This window comes from Seriola dumerili, unplaced genomic scaffold (assembly GCF_002260705.1).
Source record: "Seriola dumerili isolate Sdu_G_001 unplaced genomic scaffold, Sdu_1.0 BDQW01000047.1, whole genome shotgun sequence".
In the NCBI taxonomy this organism is placed as follows: Eukaryota; Metazoa; Chordata; class Actinopteri; order Carangiformes; family Carangidae; genus Seriola; species Seriola dumerili.
Genome location: NW_019174302.1, coordinates 69,512 through 90,862, shown reverse-complemented (window position 1 = coordinate 90,862; position 21,351 = coordinate 69,512). Strand labels below are relative to the sequence as shown.

The 21,351-nt window shown below is 41.0% G+C and overlaps 1 protein-coding gene across 2 annotated transcripts; it reads right to left on the bottom strand.

Annotated features, from left to right (window-relative positions):
- Positions 1–157: 157 nt before the first annotated feature.
- On the bottom strand, positions 158–20,089 carry LOC111217811 (collagen type IV alpha-3-binding protein-like). 2 transcript variants are annotated; one of them, XM_022739788.1, is made up of 18 exons: positions 19,430–20,089; positions 17,756–17,890; positions 10,446–10,562; positions 7,609–7,716; positions 7,259–7,397; positions 6,172–6,255; positions 5,842–5,999; positions 5,456–5,548; positions 5,275–5,361; positions 5,046–5,138; positions 4,786–4,854; positions 3,984–4,079; positions 3,653–3,785; positions 3,487–3,557; positions 3,267–3,395; positions 3,046–3,175; positions 2,226–2,362; positions 158–2,139 (listed from the first exon to the last, which is right to left on the bottom strand). In XM_022739788.1, the coding sequence occupies exons 1-17, from the start codon at positions 19,538–19,540 to the stop codon at positions 2,235–2,237; spliced, it is 1,881 nt and encodes a 626-aa protein (XP_022595509.1). In that variant the 5' UTR covers positions 19,541–20,089; the 3' UTR covers positions 158–2,139; positions 2,226–2,234. The 2 variants fall into 2 exon arrangements, with proteins under 2 accessions (XP_022595509.1, XP_022595508.1); XM_022739787.1 differs by lacking the exon at positions 4,786–4,854.
- Between the last annotated feature and the right edge of the window lie 1,262 nt (positions 20,090–21,351).

Below are 21,351 nucleotides of genomic sequence, written 5' to 3'. Positions count from 1 at the left end.
ATGTTCTAGTTAGAATATTCAATTGCAAGCTATCAGTGTGAAAAGATTGTCTTGAATGTTTTATTTAATAAATAAATAACATTATGTTACCTCTTAGTGATGTTTCATGTGTCTTTGTGTAACATGAACAAATGGCTCCAAACATGGAAAACTGGAGGATAGACTTATTTATTTCTCTTTTAAAACAGGGCAGAAGTGCCAGTGTCACAGTACATTAGTACGAACCAATTATTTACGAAAATGCATTTCTGATTACATTCAGCTTGAACAACCTGCTAAACTTGCTGTTAGAAACGTCTGCGTTTGGGTGAAAGAGCTTCAGCCGGGCGTCACTTAGCTGAAAGGTCGAGTTTCATCTGGCTTCACTGTCTCTCACCCACATTCCTCAGCTAGAAGCTCTAAAATCAAAAGCCTTAAGAGTGAAGCAGGTGACACAGCTACAAATCTACTGTCATTGATTATAACCCAGGAAACAACATTTTGTGTTTTGACTTTTTTCATCTTATAAAAAGGTCCAGATTTGGGTTTTACTCTTACAGAAAAACATTGAAATTTATTAGGATGAGCACATGAAACTTCCTGTAAGTACATAGTTACTATAAAAATCAACTGCATAGTTGTATAGTTCATTTAAAATGTGAACTATAGAACTATGGATTTTTACTGCAAGAGTTCCTATAAATATCAACTCAAGTACTTACTAAACTCTGGATTTTGCAGCCCTGCATGTGTCAACATGTTAAGACAGAAAATACAAAGACCTGACTGGACTATGTTAACAGAACGGTTTCAGTACTGTCACCGTCACATGTAACAAACAAGAAATACTGACAGGAAGGTTGAGGTGGCAATACTGCAATTAAATTTAAATCAATCTGATGTTTTTGTAGCAGTAGGACTTGTAAAAAATATCCTGCTAGCCCTCAGGAAATGTATTGTAGGACACATTTTAAATTGACTCCAAATGGAGAAAATACAATATTATGGGGAATTCAGCCACGAGGCACTTCACTAGTCATTTTATTGGTGCAGTAACGGCACCTTCTCCCCATCTGAAGCTACATCTTCTTGTTAAACTAAGGCATTTGGGCTCGACTCAGTCACAAAAATGCTTTGCAGACCTTAAGTGAAAATGTTAGCTACACTATTTACAACTTATTTAACATTCAAAATACAGGATGTGCTATGACACGAGAACATATTAACAATGACACAAATATAAAGCCAAGCAAATCATGTACATGAACTCTGTTTTGTACATTATATATACCAAAAACTCTTCGGCTCGTTTCTCCATCAGCGCCGACGAGGCGTTTTCATGAGAGACACGGAGTCAGAGGTCAAGTCTTATTTCATAGGGGTCACGTGTTGATGACAGCCCTCTGGACTTAATACAGACAAGATGAGAATCATCTCAAATCAATCAGTCATGTTGTTTTACTCACAAAAGTTAGCAGCTTCAAAAGAAAGCTGGGAAATAACTAATTAGGAAAAATATGAAAAATCAACACAAAATAGAAACTAAACATTTCAATCTATTAGCGAAGATCTTTTTGTTTATCTTTACAAACCTCTTATAGAACATACGTACATTTAAATATTAATATATATTTGTCAGAAAATAGACACAACCTGACATGACGGCTACTCTGACAAGTCACTCGTCTACATGAGCATGAAAGATGGAATAAACTGCTGCAGGAACGTCTGGGGAGGGAAGGTGACCGGCCCACTGCTGGGTGCATTCATTCTGGAGACAAACAATATCCTTTTGAATAACAGCAATTTAGTATTTGATCAACTGAACCACAATGAGGGGAAGAAAACAAGCAGTAACTGCTCTTGACATGATTACGATAAATCATGATGTCACTGTCTGGGTTCAATTAAATCAAGAATTTTTTTTTCATGACTGTCTCTCAGGGGTTTAGGGTTGTCTCGCAGGTGTTTGATTGCAGCCACCAGAGGGCGCCGTTATTACCCTTCCTCCCCTACTGGAACTAACTTGTAGCCGAGAGCTGGGAAAGAAAACAGTCCCTGTGAGGTGCTTGTCTCGTCATGGCGGCAGAGCAGGCGTCAGTCTGAAGATAATGGGTCCTCAGAGCTTCATGGGGAGTTCTGTCCTTGTGTGTGTCGACACTGGAAACATGGAAGATGTACTGAGTATACATTCAGAGACGACACATGAAAATATAAACTCACATGAGTAAACTCCTGACACCAACCTGTGAGCTTTAGAATAAGATGGGTTTGTCTTCAGTTTTTTCCTGGACGTAGGAGGTGAAGCGCTTCAGGAACTTGGGGTACTCTCTCTTGGCAACGGCCCTGAGCACGGAGGCGGGAGCCCAGCCTCCTGGATTTACTGTACGCACACACACACACAGGATACCAACGTCACTGAGCATGAAGGTTTGAGCTAATCAGCAATTGCACTTTATAGTTTGTCAGAGCAGGTTTCCATTAGTTTGTTCTTTCAAGATGAACATCACATAATATCAGTTTACAGAGGGAAAAATATTCCCCCAGCCACCGGCAGGGTGTTGGCATGAAACAGCCAATGACGCTTAAGTGGATGGTTGATAATAAAAAGCCTTTTCCCTGTTTGAGTGTTTCTCTCCTGCAAGAGACAGTGGAAGAGCTCCAGAGTTTAGAACAAACGTTTCAGAGCTTTTTAATACCACATAGAAACAATTTAATAAAAAGTATAACAGCATGACTGAAAACCAAGTTAAAATGTTTTTTTCCCAAAACTGACACTTATGACGCTCATTACGAGAGTCTGAGCTTCCTGGTTGCTATAGCTAGTAGTCGTGACAATATTTGCTACAGGTTTGATCACCGTGGCAACAATCCCAGTGTAGTTTCTAGGGGTGTAACGTCTCCTGACAGCCTGCAGTCGGAAACACAAATTCTTCCTGACTAACATTACGACCTATAACAGGAAAGTCTTTTGTAAATGACATCTAAGACTTTTAATACCTCCTAAGATCTGCACACACACTGATCATATGTCAGCTAAAGCCAGCAGCACAGACGCACTCTCACCATTTGCCACATAGGTGATTTTACACAGGATGTTGTCTCTGCTGATTTCTTTATCTCCCTCCGGTGGACTGACCAGGGTCTGACAGATCATGGCGATGTTGATTTTGGCTCGGACACACTTGTTGGTCGGCTGTGGAAAGTGACAGGACGTAGAATTAAGAAAAGCTGCGGTATCAGAAATAAACACTGTAAAGTGGACCTGACTGGATCTGATGGCTCACCTGAGCGTCGTCATGATCCACAGAGAAATTGCAGACCAGCCAGGTGTCGGGGTCATTCTCGTTGTTGGCTAAGATCTTTCTCATGGCAGACAGGTACAGGACGTCCCGCTGAGACGCAGGCCACACCCGCTGTCGTGCACAAGAGGTGATTATGACAAACGGATCCATCTCACTGCTGATCAAACGTGGTGATTTTTATCTATGATCTTGCTGCTCTTACCTTGTGGGCTTGATAGACAATTGCTGCGTTTTCCGACAATGTCTCCACAACATTGAAGTTTTCAATGGTGGCTAAAGGAAGCAGAGAACATGGAGGGTTACGAGGTTTTCACGGTATTTTAACAGTGAATTGTCTCTAAACTCTGAGTTAGAGTTAAAAGACTTACTCTCCCAGTCGTTGCGATAGGCGGTGTCCCAAAAGTAGTGGCAGACCTCGTGACCAGTCACCCCCTTTACTGAATGGGTGGCCTTCAGCGGGTCCAAAACAATCCCATTTTCCTCCACCTCTCTCCTGTACACCTGCCCACACACAAGCAAAACAATACATAACCACATTTCCTAATGGAGTACTTGTATAAATCTAGTAGGCTCTGGTCCAATCATACATTCCAGATTAATGTATTTTAAGAACTAATTCAATGTACTTCAGACTTTTTAAAATAACTTCATAATTTCCTGTGCCAGTCAGAGAAGATGTACTTCCATATCTAATCATACCTTCATTTCTCCCTCTTCTACAACCAGCTGCCAGTTGGCATCTCCACCAACATCCTGCAGGGAGTAGGTCATGTGACTCTGCACCATCTCCTCCACCTGTAACACAGGGCCAGGGACAGAACAAGGCGGTTATATCGATTATGTAACGACAACTTGAAAAGGTCCTCAGATATGACCAGGGCATAAAGGAGTCAATGTGCAGAGAAAACCAGACAAAGACATCAAATCAAACACGTATCTCATGTCTTATATCTCTTCTTCAGAAGCTGCTTGACTTGTAATGCTAATGTCACTAGTTCTCGGAAGGAATAAAGTAACAGGACACATCCAACAATCCCCCGAAGACTTAGAGCGACAACAAAACAGCCGGGACAAACCACACACCCATGCAGGCAAGCTAACGTTAACATGACATTATCAAGGGCTGTGGATGGAACATTGTACTGTTACTTCCAGTGACTTATTTCCAGTCTTTACCAACTATGAGACAGACATCAAAGACAGTGACAATCCTCAGAAAAACTGAAAATGAATCAACAAAATGAGACTAAAGTTTCCCTGATGAACACTAGACTAAAACTTTTTTGTCTGGACCTGGTAGCACATCGTCTATAAACAAGAACAATTTATTATTTCACACCACACACTCATGCTTCATGCTGCCACAGTGAGTTAGAGGCTCCTGCAGCATTTTCTTCAAGGAGCTTATGCAGTTACTGGAGATTCATGCAGACGTGGTGTTTAGTCTTTACAGGTGAAACACAGGGGTGGGGTGACTGGCTGAGGCTTGGCAGTGAGTTACCTCTGCGCTGAATCTGTGGACATCATGAGGAGCACTGACTATCAGAGCTGGGGAGGGCTGACTATGAGGCTACAGGTGATGATACGATGATGGACAAACAAAATGAAGGGACGAAGAGTCAAAGTTACGCAAAACTGATGTGAGATGTAAAAATGAAACGTGTGAAATGAGAAAAATAAAGAACAGGCAGAACTGTAGGTGGAGCAGGTGGAATGATGAGAGTAGCTGGTGTAGTTTCAGGGAGTGAAGGATTTAACAACCTTGTCAGAGAATCTGTGTGAGCCGGGGCTGGAGTAGACGTCTCCAAGGGGAACAGGGCTGGACCTCTGTATCCTTGTCTTCTCAGTTTGAGACTACAAACAATCAAACACAGGCAGTTTGATCATACTCGACACCAAAAATCATTTCATTTCACAATGTGTTTCACTATTTAACATCACCTTAGCAGTTCTCATTCTGTAACTTAACACTAATCGAGTTTATGTTCACCTGTTCCTCAATTTTGTCTTGTCTGTCGAGAGCAGCTTCAACTGCATCAAAAAACTCATCCTCATTAATGAGGCTGTTTGGACCCTCCTGCAAATAAAGACGAGAGGGAATGTTACTCTAAAGGATCTTACACAACCCAAAGTTCATGTTGTTTAATGGAAGAATTTTATGATTACTTCACCTCATAGTCTGGACCTCCAAAGTGAGACTTTTTCTTCAACTCGTTGAGGGCAGATTTGTAGCTTTCCTCTATTCTTCGCCTCTTCTCCATCTCCTACACACACAAACATCCAAAATCAAGTCACGACCACAACAGCGGAGCAGAAGTTGGAAGGAGACAGTATGGACAGTCTGCTGACCAAGTACCAAATAACACACTAACTTCTCACACTTCTCTCCTGCATTCTCAATTTTACACCATCAATTGATCTTTTTCAAGCAAGAAAAACAATCACAATTGTCTGACAAATAATGCATGTCATATGGGCTTTCTAAGAAGAAGTCCCTGTTTAAATAATGGATGAAACATGTCCATCTGGACACTGCAGTGATCCAAATGTTACACACCTTGTCCAGTCTCTTTTGCCAGCTGTCCTCTCTCTTCACCATGAGGTCGATACAGTGGGACAGAGTGGCTAGGATCCCAGCTGTGGTGGCCTTGAATGTGATGGCTTCACCCTTAAAGTCTATGCCATTGATTCCCTTGGGAGTCAATGACTGGAACACTGCACAAAAGAGGAGCACAGGGACTACAGTAAATGCTACTTGTTTTAACAAGCATCACAGCTTTGATCGCACAGCTTTGATTGTTGCTTGTTTAGTCATGAATATTTAATGTTACAGAGAAATACTCAAGATTGGAAACCAGGTTTTCAGGAAGAATTCTGCACCACTCACATTTTTCTTTGCTGCCATTGTTGTTGTGCAGAAAGTCTCCATCAGGCCGGGTGTTGGGGAAGTCATCTTCATCGTCCTCCACAACTAAAACAAAAAAGGAACAAGTAGAGTAGACTCAGAGAGGGAAGGTAAACACAAAAACAACAAAACAGGTAGTTGCTGCACACAAGCCTTTTCTTGTAGCACCCTACTGAGAATCAACCAGGGTTCCAGGACAGGGTAGCGCCTTGTGGCCCACTCACAACTCAAACTACACCACACACACAGCACACCATCAGACTGACAGAACTCTGCTGTGCTGGACAGCATGACAATAGTCCGGTTTCATCTTCAGAATAGAGAGAGGGTGAGAGAGGAAGGGAGAGAGAGCGAGGGGCAGATAGAGGGAGGTGAGGAGAACAAAAGCAGGGCTTCATTCACTGTAGTCATCCACAGACGCTCAGCGCAGGCTGCCATGAACAAATGTTCAGCCAGCCAAGACAGGGTGAGGGTGAGGGGGCTTATAGAATAACTGCTTTCTGAGTCACAACAGATGCACAGGAACATTCCTCACGACACTCACTACATGTTTCTTTAAACCACAAATATTTTCATAATCTGTGGATGGAATATTCAAACTAAAGATTCCCTTAGCCGTACACACACACTGTATCATTCAATTCTGTCCATATAGTGCTTCAACTAACAATTAGCTTAAGTATAGACTAATCTATTGGTATTTTCTTAATTTCTTGATTAATCTTTTTGTCTATAAGATTCCAGAGAATAGTGAAAATGCTCTGTACAATTCCTCAAATTATCTATTAAGTATTAACAAAACAAAAAGATATTCAGTTTACTATTATCAATCCTTAACTTTTAGAAGCTGGGACCAGTGAATGAAAAATAACTAAAAATGGAATCAACTAATGGATTCATTGACTAATAATTTCAGCTATATAATAAAATGGTATTTTCACAATTAAATAATCTTCAGTTCTTGTCAGAACCCCCCCCCCCCCCAAAAAAAAAAAAAAAAAAAAAAAACACAGACAACTGAGAAACAAAAGAACTGGTCAACAGGAGTGTAGGTGTGTGTGATTCTTACTTTTATCTCTCTGCAGCTCATCCTTGGACACGGCATCTGAGCAGCTATCAAAGTATTTCTGAAGTGTGTCCACCTGCCTGCACAAAATATCTCTGAAGGTCTCCATCTCTGCCAGCTTCTCCCTCAGGCTGTGACCCTTCTGAAGAAACAATAAAGCGTCAGAGTGGTTCGGCTTATGTTTATATTTCCATTGGACCACTATGCAATCATTCCAGTGTGTGTCTGCTGACAAAATTCACCGCTTGTGTGTGTGTGCTTCTACAAATATCCAAACACCCCTCATGTGTGCAGTTACAAAACTGAAACCAGTGACTTCTTCAGCAAGAGTAAACATGAACCAGAAAGCTCACCTTAAAGGAGGATGTGGAGGTGGCAGAGTAGCCACTGGTGGCTGATGTGAGAGACAGCATGGAGCCATGTCTCCGCAGACTGGACTCTGAGCCATATCCAGAATCAGACTGTAGAAAAAGAAGGAAAAACAGACATGACAAAGGGAAACAAGTAAGCCAAAGCAGCTTCACTTAAAAAAATACATTATCATTATTCATTTAAGCCAAAAATTTAATCAAAATAAAAGACAGAGTGGGAGAAAAGGAGACCATGATTCAAAAAACAGCCACAATTCATTAGCGACGTATTAAACAAACACAGTGACACAAAACAAAAAAGCAGTAATGACTAATTATTCACTTTAACTGATCTGAGAACTGTCCATCTGACCTGAAGTGCTCCAACTACTTTCATTAATGTTTTTATTTAGCAGGGATTCCATTAGAAACTACAAAAACAGCCCAAGAAAACCCTCATAATAATACTCTTAGTGTTGTAATGAATCATTTTTGACACAACATAGTGACATCAACATCAGCACATGATACAGATTCAGTAACCATGACAAAACCACCGAAATGATCAAGTGACTTCCTGTAAACCTAACTGGTTCCCCTTTCGTGTTACGCAACAGCCTGTCGATAGATGGTGGGTGACGGTGGAGAGGGACGGTTGACAGATACTGGTAGAGGTGCATGTCCCTTTAAGAGACACTTCCAGTTTCAACCACAGGAGGGCAGGACATGTAAACACACGTGACTGGCATTTGTAAGAGCTTAGGGTTACTGTCGGTCAACGACCAAAAGTAACTCCGCCTGAGTTCACATGGATTTCAGTCACTGCTGTTCACCCTTTAGCCAACATACTGCTACCCCACTGACTTCATCAGCACAGATAGTGCTATCTAACTGTGCCGCTTAATCTGTTTGTTGACAGAAAAGAAAAACAAATGCATCTAAGCAAGCAGAGGCTTTGTTGTGGCTAAAGTATTAGATAAAAATCAGAAAATACAACATAAAAGAGCAGTAAAAGTAAAATTTATCAGCTGTTGGGTCTCCTGTCAACAATCCCAACTGTTAACTATAATACCTACGTACCTGGACATGCTTTTAAGCTGCATGCAGCAGAGCAATACTGTGTAACTGTTGTGTAAGTGTGTCTGGTGATTAAAGCCTCAATGCACACACTTACAACAGAGGACATAAAGCAATAAAAGATGACCTTACATTAACAGAATATGTGTCATATGACTGTCACCACACGTGCAAAATATTCAACAACAATCACAGCTCACTGTAATAGAGACAGTATCCTAGAAACAAGTGTTGTTTTCATATTTAGATGTTTCACTTTCCCAAACTATAGGAGGACTGATGTGTTAGTTGTGGTGTGTTGTGTCTCCTTGGAGACGCTAGGCTGTGAGTGTTGTGAGTAATGTGGGTTAGACCGGGAAGCAGGACCTTCTAGGAAGAAGAGTTTTCAGTGGTGACTCATTGTGGGTGGGATGATGGCTGGGTGTGCATGTTATGTGTGCAAGGCCGACTCCCCTCCTGCTTTGTCTGAGTCATGGTGGCTCCCTGGTGCTGGAATGAGTGGGGAGGGAAGCCAGAGGGAGGAGGGAGGGGGGTTTCCCAAACTGAGGTCCACAAGTGAGCAGCATGTGTTTTTGCAAATAGACTGAAGGTGTGGAGGCTGCTTTCTTCTCCACTATATCAGACAAACTCACAACTGTGGCTCCACTCTGGAGATTATGGCTTACAAACATACAAATCAGTATGTAAAAAAATTTTCTTGAAATTATGCACTTGGAAATCCTTCTAATCTTCCCTCTGGCTGGAATGACTAATACACACAGGGTTACACAGGTCACATGGGATTCTTTTCACACACACACTGAATGTGCACAATGGGTGCTACTTACGCTCACCCTGCATTACACAGCTTTTCACACAGCACTTAAAAGTTCAATTTGTATTTCAGCCCTGTGTAAATTCACATTGTACTGGTGTTTTAGGCAAACAACAAAGCACGTCTAAAGTCCAGGACTAGCTGACTCTTATCTGGGACAGGTTAACCTCAACTTTTCAGGTCTGTTCCTAGAAAATTCATTCAAACAGGGTTATCTTTTGGCTGTGTTTTCCAAACAGCATTGTCAGTAAGTCTTGTAACCCTTCTCAGGGTTAGCAAAGCAAAGCTAGCCCTTCCACAAATCATGCACCAGCAGTGAACCAATTACGATTAAAGTTTTTCTCCAGACACTCTTTGAACAGTGTAAAAATACTCTGCTATGATTACTATTTTGCTAATTGACAAATTCTGGATCGGGCCTTGTGCTTCACCCACCACTGCTGCTTACACTAGGTTGACTGGTATAAGAGCAGTGTGTAACAATATGGTTAGTGGAGGAAACATCGCAGAGACTAAATCAGACCCAGACTCAGATGCTGAAATCGACTAGCAGACATTTCGAACAGTAAGCGTAGTTAGCATCTTTTATTTGCTTATGTTGTTTGTTAGCTTGTAACTGGCATTTGCTGACAGTGTTAGTTGTTGTGCTAATGCAAACGCTTGCTCTGACAAGGTTTCAGGTTTATTTTGCCATTACAGTTTACTGTGCTTTGAGGCAAGTAAGTCCTTAAGTCTTATAGACTTGCCAACACAAACAGCAGTTGTTGAAAGAGCATTATTGTTCCCTGGACTCCTCCCGTCTGCCACCACCTCTCACTGACTTTCTAACAGAAACGTACACACATGCATACAAAGATGATAGTTATTTGTTGCAAAAGTGACAATGATTTGGTTTCTTTTGATTCCAGCAGTTCATAACACAGCAGGTGTTAGAGTGTGCATGACTTACCATGTGCAGCTCAATGGAGTCAATCCACTGGTGTCTGTGCTCTGGGTCTTGTGCTCTTAGGTACCACACACTGTCGTTTACGCTTATGTCCAGCCGGCATTCATCAAACGCATGAAGCTAAAAAATACACACAGGAAGAGGATATAAAACAAACTGTTAGATTAATCAGTGTACACTGAAAATGTACTGCATCAATGATTATATTAAAATGCTCTCGACTTCTGACAGAAGCTGAGACAGGATTAGATATTGGAGGGTTCTGTGAAATGATCCCTGTTTTTCGAAGCCAGCTGGCTTCACAAATATGATAACACTGTCGTAAAAGAGGAAAAGCCAATCTCTTTCTTGCCCAGGACGTGCAGAGAGGGACATATGTGAGAGTCTTTGATTCATGCAAATAACTATTAAAATGACTCAGAAAAAGCAAACTGCTAATCTCTCTCCTGTGCCTTATATGGTGGGAGACAATCTGCTCTTGATGGCAATCCACCACAGTTACAGTGATGTGAGTCAAATGTTTCAGTGTAGGCCTATCTCAAAGGGATAGAAGACTAAGATGAGTACCAGAGGCACAGCAGTCTCCACTTTCAGACACTGTCCCATAGGAGGAGAAGTGGCAGATAACTGGCCTTTTAAGGCAACTTGCAGCACGGAGCATATTCCTAATAGCCCTCCAGTGTACTGTCAGCGTTGTAAAAGTGCTGCGCTGGCATGGCTAGCAACCAAAGACTGTGTGTGTGTGTGTGTGTGTGCTGGGAGAGGGCGGAGGTAGAGGGAGCAGTGGTGACAGCAATGGTATTTACCTGTGCAGTCTTCTCCAGGATTCTACAATGAGTCCTAGTGCTAAATCATTCTAAAGGTCTGATGGCAGTGAGAGAACAGAACGGTCTATGAGAGAGGGCCTAGCCTGATCAAGCATAGTCGAGGACACAGAGAGAGGGACAGAGAAGAGACCTTTGCATTCCAATGTTGGCCACAATAAGTGCAATCATTTACTATGGAGGGCCAAGAATCTGCAATTTTGCAAGAACCAATACAGCCACTCATTTCACTGAGGAGGAATTTGTGATTGCAGTAAACAACTGTTTGTTTAATTAAGCCATTTATCGATTATTTGGCTTAGTTAATCAATATGGTATTGTGAGTTTAAGTATTATAATTATACCATATTGATTATTCATTTCTAACAATTCTATTAATCGATACAAGATTAACACTGCTTCAAAATCTTATATTCACTGTGACAAGCTATAATAAAGCAGGCACATATGATCATTAACAATTGCAAGCTTGCAATCTAATATGAATGTATAGAGATAGTCTGAGCCCAAACCATTACTGAAGATTCTATTACTTTAGTTAGTTGGCAGAATAATAAATGGCCCACTACGGTGCCTTTAAAGAGGTTTCATTGCAGGAGTGTGACTTGGCCATGTTGCCTGACACCTGGACGCCGCTGAGGCCAAGACCAGATGCTCAGCGTCAGTAATGCACAACATGAGGATGAATGCTGAAAGCTTTCCAAATAAGATGCCCATTTAAAAGTTACCAGCAGCATTTGCATGAAATCAGCATCAGCAGCAGAGATGGACAAAAAGAGGAAGAGCAAGCAAGGAAGGAAACCAGCGGTAGCATCTGCCATCAGTCATAAGAAAGACAAAAGAGCAGCAAGCAACAACTTCAGCAGCCTCCTTCTCTCTTAAACCCAGGATCACACTAACTCGTTTCAAAAAACAGCCTCAACAACCCACCAACTGGATTAATAACTACCAGATCAAACCTGCAAAAACCATGTGAAATAAAATAAACATAAAACATTAACAAAGACAACTGATTTTTTTCTTCTGAATATTTTAACACACTTGTTAAGGTCGGTAAGAATATAAATCTACTGCACTAAAACCATACGATATTATAGAGATAATGGAATTTTAATGCCAGTTGGTTGCTAGGAAAGTGAGAAAATGAGTTCCTCTCAACAACCCCTGGACTATGGGGTCATGGTTATACTGAGGTTGAGGAATGAAAGCCTGCACCAGGTTTCAGAAGTTTATAGGGATCCAAGGCTACAGTAAACAGTGATCCATCACGGGAAGGTCATCTCAGCAGCCTTGCACTTCACTAGATGGCATGACGTGCTGAAAAAGATCTCAGCCTGGCTCCAATGTGAAAGTCAAGCAGACATAAAAAGCAGTAAAAGATGTATGGAGTGTTTAGTTTGTGTGCCTGTCTACTTGTGCAAAGTCAACGTGTAGAATTTCTGCAGCTCAGTGCATGGTGAAATACCTTTCGGCCTCCTGTGACCACGCTCAGGACAAGCAGGTACAAAGAAATAGATAGATGGATGGCTATTTTACATCTAATTGGAGAAAAGCACTTTACATACCATTACAAATGAAGATTTAGATCTGTATGACAATAAATCAAATAGGTAGTAAGTTGTTATCATACCCAGAATGTTGCTTCACAATAAATTCTTAAAAATATCCATGACAAAATGTACACTGTGACCATAAGGACATGCACTGCCTTAGCAGTAATGTTTATGTGTATGTAACAAAATAAACACTACAGATGATCTTTCCCTCCAAGATACCAGAGCAGACACAGAGCTTTTTGTCCGTCTTTAATTCAGCCGACTGTATTGTCATCTTTGCCTATTTTTGCCAGTGAGGAGTCTCTGCCAGCAACTATTTCTGATGTCTGTCAAATGGCCTCCCTTTTTGTGGGGCCCAGCAGTAGCTCAACCACAATTATATCTGACACTTGTGTTATCAGTGTCAGCCTTGTTGGGCTTGTATTTGTGTGTCTTGTTTGTTTTTAGACAGTTTTCAACTGTATGGTCTTGTAAGGGAGCATGTTAGGGAGGAGAGAAACATTTCATGATGTTTTGTCTATCAAACAATATGAATGCCAAAATCTAAAATGATGAGACAAAGCAGTTTCACTCTGTCTCTGTTCTCTTCAAACATAAACTTCCTACTCAGCTTCAAAAAGACTCCCAATCTGTCCTCTCCCCTCCAACCCCTTTTGAGCTGGTGTACGTGTCTGCAGTCACAGTCTCCAGACGTGAAGGGATGGGAGCTCCCTTTAAAACAGCTTGTGATTTTCAGTGCCTAAAAAAAAATACAGGGACTGAAACCAATGCAAACACTGAGAAAGCCTACAAAGCTGCCCCAAACCTAACTGAATTTCATTACTCATTTGTGCAAATTTAAACATCATAATTATCCTCTCTGGGCATTCAGACATACAGCGTCTTCTGTATTCTTGCAACATTACTACTATGGTCTGATGCCAGGAACATCTTTCTGCAGACTGGACACTAAAACGGGATCCCCATTGCCCTAGTGGAGGAAACACTGACTCACCAAGTGGTCAGAGTGAAAGGCAGGGAAAAGGAAAGCTAAATCAACACGGGGACAGTAAGAACAACATTCTGTCCTGTCCTTGAAACACACACGTGCACACGCACACACACACACACACAGAATGGGGAAGGTGTTTCTTGACCCTCCTCATGACCCCCAATGTGTAGAGAATGTCACATCCTATGAGGAAGAGTCTCATTTCCTAGCAGAAGAAACTTTGTAATTTCCACAAAGCCTTACGTCAACCCCCCCCAAACAGCATGTTTGACGTCTACTTGACCCTTGCTCTCTCTTTCACCACCTCAAGAGTCTCACTTTGATGTAATGATGAAAAATCCAAATCGTCACATCCAGTTCCACTGCCTTGCAGAACTCAAAACAATCCAGCCCATAAACTACTACAGATCCAGTCTGCACTACTCACCAATTCCAGTGAGAGAAGGACTTACAAGTAGGCCAGTGTGCTCTTATTAACTGACCACAGATCTAAAAATGGTGTTGGTGGTTAGCAGCTTTTGTAGGGTACAGATGCAAACCTGCAACAAGGACATTGCACCATTTTGACTTTGTCATACATGAAACAGGAACAAGAGGGGTATTACCACCCTTATATGGTCAGTTAGCAGGCCGCCTCTAATACATGCTGTAGTACTGAGTATTCAATAATGCTAAAAGTCTGAGTAATTCACAAAATATTAAAGAGGTATATGCATGAGCCTCTACCTCACGGTGAGCCACTGAATGTACAGAACAAAGGGAGATAAATGGTTAACATTAGAAAATGGTACAAATGTATTTCAAACTAAACTGGTTATAGTTTCTATTTAATCCAGTCAATGATAATGTTGATTTGCTGTCAACCTGTGTTTACTAATCTACTGTAATCTACAAGCGCGTCTATTACTAATGCTAATGTTGTTTATCTTTAACATGAATACACTCACAGTTACTGTATGTTGGCTGATACGCCGAATGTTATCAAATTCAATAAGTGTCATCAAGTTCCCTTGTAATGAAGGTGGCTGTGAACACGTGAGGAGGGTGCGTATGACCTACCTACACTATTGTATAAAGACAGCTGGTGGACACAATTAAATGAACAGTGTATAATCACTAATGTAATCCAAGCTACTCTGCATGAATACTGCCGTCTTCAAAGTTTACATTGTCCAATTTTAGTTGAGACTGTGTCAAACAGATGCTGTTTCCAATCTGTTGAAATTTCATTGCACCAGACCAAACATAAGAAACATAACAAAGCAGAGAGGAGTGGGCCACCAGCAATGAGCTTCAGGAGTCCTCCTCAGTCTGTTATTGTATTGTGTTGAGCTCTGAGAAATGATTCTGAAAACTTGCTCTTCTACAATGAAGAAATCAAGTGTTATCTTACAGTTTCTCAACTAGTGCAGTGCAGTTTCTGAATGACTCATATTGCAGTTTAGACAATTGACTTCCCTCTGAGCTAAATATATACTATATTTGCCCAAGTGTATTCACATGGTGTGACAAGGTCTTATATGGACACTCTTTTACCCGATCCAGAATTCTAATCTTACAGCCATATTTAAATGGTGTCACAATGCATGTGAAAGTAGCTATTCCTAGTTTCTTTTCTTTACATTTATCTGAAGAAATACATCTGGACACATCACTGGTCCTGTGTCTGAGAACACTGCATTTTGGTGCATGTGTGTCTGATAGTTATTATCAGAGCTATGAGGAAAAATAACAAGATGGAGAAATCAAAGAAAGAAATACTGATGAAAAAGAGAGAATATTTTAGTTCAAAAAAGGCAATAACTGTCTGTTGATGACCATCACCAGCTGTAACTCTTCATTATTTACCCTATAAACTTCTGAGGCGTATTTCCATTGGAATGAGAAATGACTACACTAGAGCACCACATGGAGGTTAATATTTACATAGGCTGGGAATGGATAAAGCTGAGCAAATACAGCTAATAGCCAAGCCTGTTTCATGCCGACTGGGAACAGTAACTTATTCATTTCCCTTGTTACTGTTTGGAGAGAGACACAGACTGAGCCTCAGTCAATGACTGACCTGGGCTCCCACTGAAACATGATGAAAGGTGAAACAGTGTGAACATCCGTCATTAAACACTGTTGACACATTTGGATTTATTTTATCTGTGCTTAGCAAAGTGTGAGTTCTTTTAAATCCTTGAGACGGGATATTATTAAAAGTCTGATAAGTATGAAGTGTCTGCTTTGATATAATTTGCTACCTCTATCTCAGCTGCATTTCACGGTCTATCCTATACAGTGGCACAGCATTACTAGTCTCATGATGAAGTGTTACCACATAGCATGCTGTTTTGGGACTAGAACAGTCACCTGACAAGCCAGTTACCCTCAAGCGGGCTTGGGACATAATCAGGAGTTCTTTGAAAAAACAAAATAGGGTAACACCTGCAGGTGAAGATCAGGTTTGAGAAACTCCAGGGTAAAGTTTCTCATTAGAGTTGCCAACAGAGAGTCGAGCCTTAGGCCTACATATGGATCCAGGAAAGAGCAGAGGCTTTCCTTCATGAATTTAAGAGAAACATATGGTGGATGCAAAACAACTGAATCATATCTTATACATCACGTGACAAAATGCTCAAAACCATGTGAGAGGCTAATGCAGAAAGACTGGGGGTGGACAAAAGGCCTCTGGAAGCAGAAACAGAAATATCTGACTTTGCTCTTCAGATTTCACCACATGAGCTCCTCAGGTGATCAACTTGTTCCATTCATGTTGAATTTCACAGTATATTACAGTGTGGCTTTGAGTAAATGTAAAACAACTTTTTATACTTTTGTAGGTAAAGTCAAAGCACCATTTTATATTGAAAGGTTAAGACAGCAACAACTGCAGAAACAATGACACAGCATTTTCATCCCTGCTGAAAAAGTTCTTCTGAGCTCCTTAATCACACAAGTGGAGCTGTTCCCACAGGCAAGCCAAACCAAATGCAATGTGCAACACACAACGAAAATTGATTTTCTATAAAGAAGCAAATTCCTTTTTCTCCAGCACATTTTGTCATCACTTGTGACAAGAACAAAGCACACAGTGTGGGAGAAGAAAGTGTGGCCAAAGCTGAAATCCAGTGAATATTACACAGATTTCTGGCCAAAACACACATAGATGATTGTACAATTATCCTATCAGCTTTCTCCTACTTTCTGATCACCACTACTACAATAACTGCCTAAGCATCATAGGCACCATTTAGTCAATGGCTACACAGACTATCAAGACAAATTTACCAGCCAGTTCACCTGATGGCAACTGTTATTCCTGATGATTTAATCTTGTTTTCACAAATTTCTGACCTGATTATCAAAATGTTTACACAGCAATGTTAACCCTAAATATCAAAATAATTGGGTCAGACCCTACTTATTACAGCTATTCAACCAATATAAAGAAAAGGTCAAGATTGACATAAAATCCTTTCTTTTAGTATGGCTCCTCTGTCAGACACCTCTACTCCATTCATGAACAACACTGTACACCATTTATTGTGGAGGGAATATACCCACTGTGCTTATCATGGACATGCAACCAAAATGCCTGAACACCACACCGCCTGGCTGTCTGGCTTTTATAGGTGGAAGGTCAAACTAGAGCGAAACATAGCCAACAGGGTATCAGCTGAAGCTGCAGGTGAAGTGACACACAAAAGTAGTTTGTGTCTCTACTTTGCAATTTAAATATACACACAAAGTATGTCCTCTTGAGTCTTGAAAAGCAGCCACAGTAAGTTGTGCGGTTTTGGTGGCTTAAACAGCAAGAACGTTGTTTCCTCCCTCTTAGAAAATATACAGAAGAATTCTTACACAAACAGTGATGTTCACTCTTGTTAAGACATTTTGAAAAACACAAACAACAAAAGAGTGACACTTCTAGGAAAGAGTCTCAGTGCTACTTACAGTAATAACAGCTTTACTGAGGCAGAGGGACCCTCGACAGCCATACTCGGTCTCGTCCTGAGACTTGTAGTAGCTCAGAGTGTTGTTTTTCAGCACCACCCAACGGTCCTGCCAGCCGTGGATATAGTTTGTCCACTGAAAAAAAAAAAGTATTTTTATTAATATCTTTGTAAACTGGGGGACAAGTAAAATAGAAAAACCTCCACAATGCAATGGAGGCTTTGCATAAACACCACCTTACTTAAAATGTTCAGTCGTCACTGAGACCTTCTACTTTAGTTCTTGGTATGTTGGTTCAAATTGCATGTTTAGAGGTTGTACTTTGTGGTGGTGTTGTGTTGAAAGGTGTCCACCTCATGTTCTCAACTTTGAAAACATCTTACAATATAATTTAGTCTACTAAAACAAAACCACAAACTACAGCCTCAACAATCACCACAGAGCTGAATCAACACAAAAGTAACACAAAGCTAGTCTTTATTAGATTGTTAAATTAGAGAGTCATTTCCACTTTTCTGGTAACTCAGAAATTACAAACAAAAAATGTATATCCCTAATCTGAGATGCTTACACTGCTGGGAAAACCTGAGTTAGGACACGTGAGATTTTATGTAAGGTGTAGACTCATTAATCCTCACAAGACTTATGACGTGTAAAGGGTTTAGTATGATTGAACAGGTGAGCTTTTCTGGATGCCAATCTGCTTAATCTCACAATATGCTTGGTTAGCAGGTCAGCATGCAATCTGTTTAGAAACAACCAGTCTACAGTAGGATTAATACCACATTATCTTGCCAAGGGCTTAACAAATTAAAACGGCGGTCAGTTTGCCCAAAACAAAGTCTTGCCCAAGTGAGCAGAAGCAGATGGCAAAATAGGTTACCAAGGCTTTGTCTAGCAGTAGACTTAACTGTCTGTTTACCAAAGAAAAACAAAACAGGTCACCAATAGCCTGGAGAGTTGTTATTTACACAGTGCACTCAATTAAGCACAGTTTACTCATACTAGTACCCCAACGAATGTTTTCCTACACCTTGCATGTTGTTGTCAAAGCAGTTTTTACAGTATCACTGGACATTTGCTCATAACACTAACACAGTAACATTTGCTGTATCCACATTGTTGTCATAGAAATGTGTAAAAATGCTTCAACCTCTGAAATGAACTCGTCTGTATTCAAACACAATATCTGCACAATGTACCCCAGGCAAAAATAACACCTGCCCCAATTATCTACATTGGTAACAGCTTTGTGGAACCAACTGTGATCACCACATGCTTACACAGTAAACCTAGTATCAACTATCAACGTCACCCACTCCCGCAGTAAATGAATGAGAAACTATTTTTGATGGATTTATGAGCTAATGTAGCTAGCTGTGCATTACATACCCCACTATTCAATTTCACTAGGGGCTTTCCTTTTGCTTCAGTGGGGATTACTGATGTAATATTACTGGGCGCCAATGTGGAAGCGTTGACGGACGGTTGCAGGATGCCGGATAACCCTTCCCTCAAACATACATGCCATGATTTGTCATAACATTGGCCGAGTGCCTCATTTCGCCCTGATATGAACACAGGCGCCTCCTTGACAGTTGTGCCCTTAGCACTTGGCAGTGACATTGACCGGTGCATTTAGAGGATATTCGGTTTGGTCAAAACATGACTTACCTTGCTGAGGACTCCACTGAACTGGCCGGTACTGACAGGATGTCCAGACTCCTCTCTTGGCTCTAAATCTTCCTCGGAACCGGAGGAGTTCCAGCTCTGATTATCTGACATTTCCTTAACGTTTTGTGGCTAACGCTTCACAAACCGAGAGTGAAAACAATATGGACTTGGCATATGACGCCAAGGTAGTTACGTTTAAACTGACAGTATTAACTGAGATGCGTGTGAAGAAAAATAAAGAGCAGCGGTTCACGGAATCATGTTGTATTGTTATCGACTGGCTAATAGCTCTCAGTGCAAGAGGGGTTAACCCAAATAGCTGAGGCTAGCAAGCTCCAACCGCGTAGGTAGACGTTAGATAGACGTTAGGTAGACGATAGTTAGCTAAAACGATCGGCAAACATTCTGTGGTCGAATAATCCAGGTAAACGTTAGCTGTCAACTCTGCGCTACCGCCCCTTTTCGACGGCGTACGTTGAGTCCCAAAAGTGGCAGAAAAGGGTAGAAACACGGTTAATGTGGTCAGGCTGGCTTCAGCAGTCACAGGTAATCCGGCGCTGACTGTCGGAGAAATGCTGCAGCTGTGGCAACAGTTGTTTACCTCTGTAGACTGGTGACAGCTCTCCAGCTCAACGCCATGTTCAACTGACGTCTGCTGCTTCTTCTTGCTGGGTGAGCGCGTGTTTCAACTTGTGTGGTGCGCAGGGGCGCTGGCTCGTGTGACGTCACCTAATCCACTCCTAATTTGGACCAAGGCTCCGCCTCCTGTTTATGCCACTGAAAATAGACCGAGTAGTACAGAGCAGGCAGAGGAGTAGGCTACTACAGAACAGGCTGAGGAGTAAAGGAGCATAGACTGAGGAGTATTAGAACATAGACTGGGGAATACTACAGAAAAGAGTGACGAATACTAGAGCATAGACTGAGGAGTATTTGAAACTAGGCCAAGGAGTATTTGAAAATACACTGAGGAGTACAGAGGTGTAACAAGTGTGATGCTCCAGATTACTGAAAGTGCAACTATTAGTCTATTACACTGAAAGACAGGACTTTAATTAATTATCATTACAATGGCTTTCTTAATAAAACAAACAATCATTTATACTTTCAGATAAGTGCTGTTTTTCAGCAGGTCCAGGGACTAAAATTCTCTGTGGGCCTCCACTGACCCCCTTTTTCTTGGTGTGTATTCCAGAATCCAGAATAAATTTAGACATAATTTTGGCACCATGTCAAAGATGGGTTATAATGCACAACTGTTTTGTATCATTTGTGTTGTAGGTACAACTTTGTAATCAATCAAATTATCATAAATAACTCACACACAGTGAATATGGAGCATTCATGGCCTCTGAAGGACTGAGGTTCCTCTTGCCCACTTTGCCCAGTTTTGTATTTGTAAATTACACGCAATTATGATAAGCAATTCACAATAACATAGTGACCTACTGTATGAGGGCACTCAGAGATGTCAACCAACATACACAAGACTTAAGAGGAAAAAAAATCAAATTCATAATAAATTATCCAGATCTGCCCCGAAATTTAATTGGTTCCTCCCAAGTCCAGGTCCCATCCCTCCACCAGGTTCTGTGGAAATTGTTTCTTGTACTTGATCCTGCTGAGAATTAAACAGACACAGGTGAAAACATATCCTCCACGGAGGATGTTAGTTAATTTTATATATTTCTCTACAACACTGCATATTCATCAAAACTGTGAGCTTGTTGTTTAACTGTCATCACATTTTGATTAAACTGATGCTAAACTCTTATAACAGATGTTAGTCTACACTACGGTTAAGTTTTAATCCCAAAAAACAGTTTTGTAAATGACTATTAACTCTTAGAGATCATCTGTTTCCTTTACACCTGGGTTAATATTTTTAGTGAATTAAATCGTGGTGAAAGAACACATCTTCT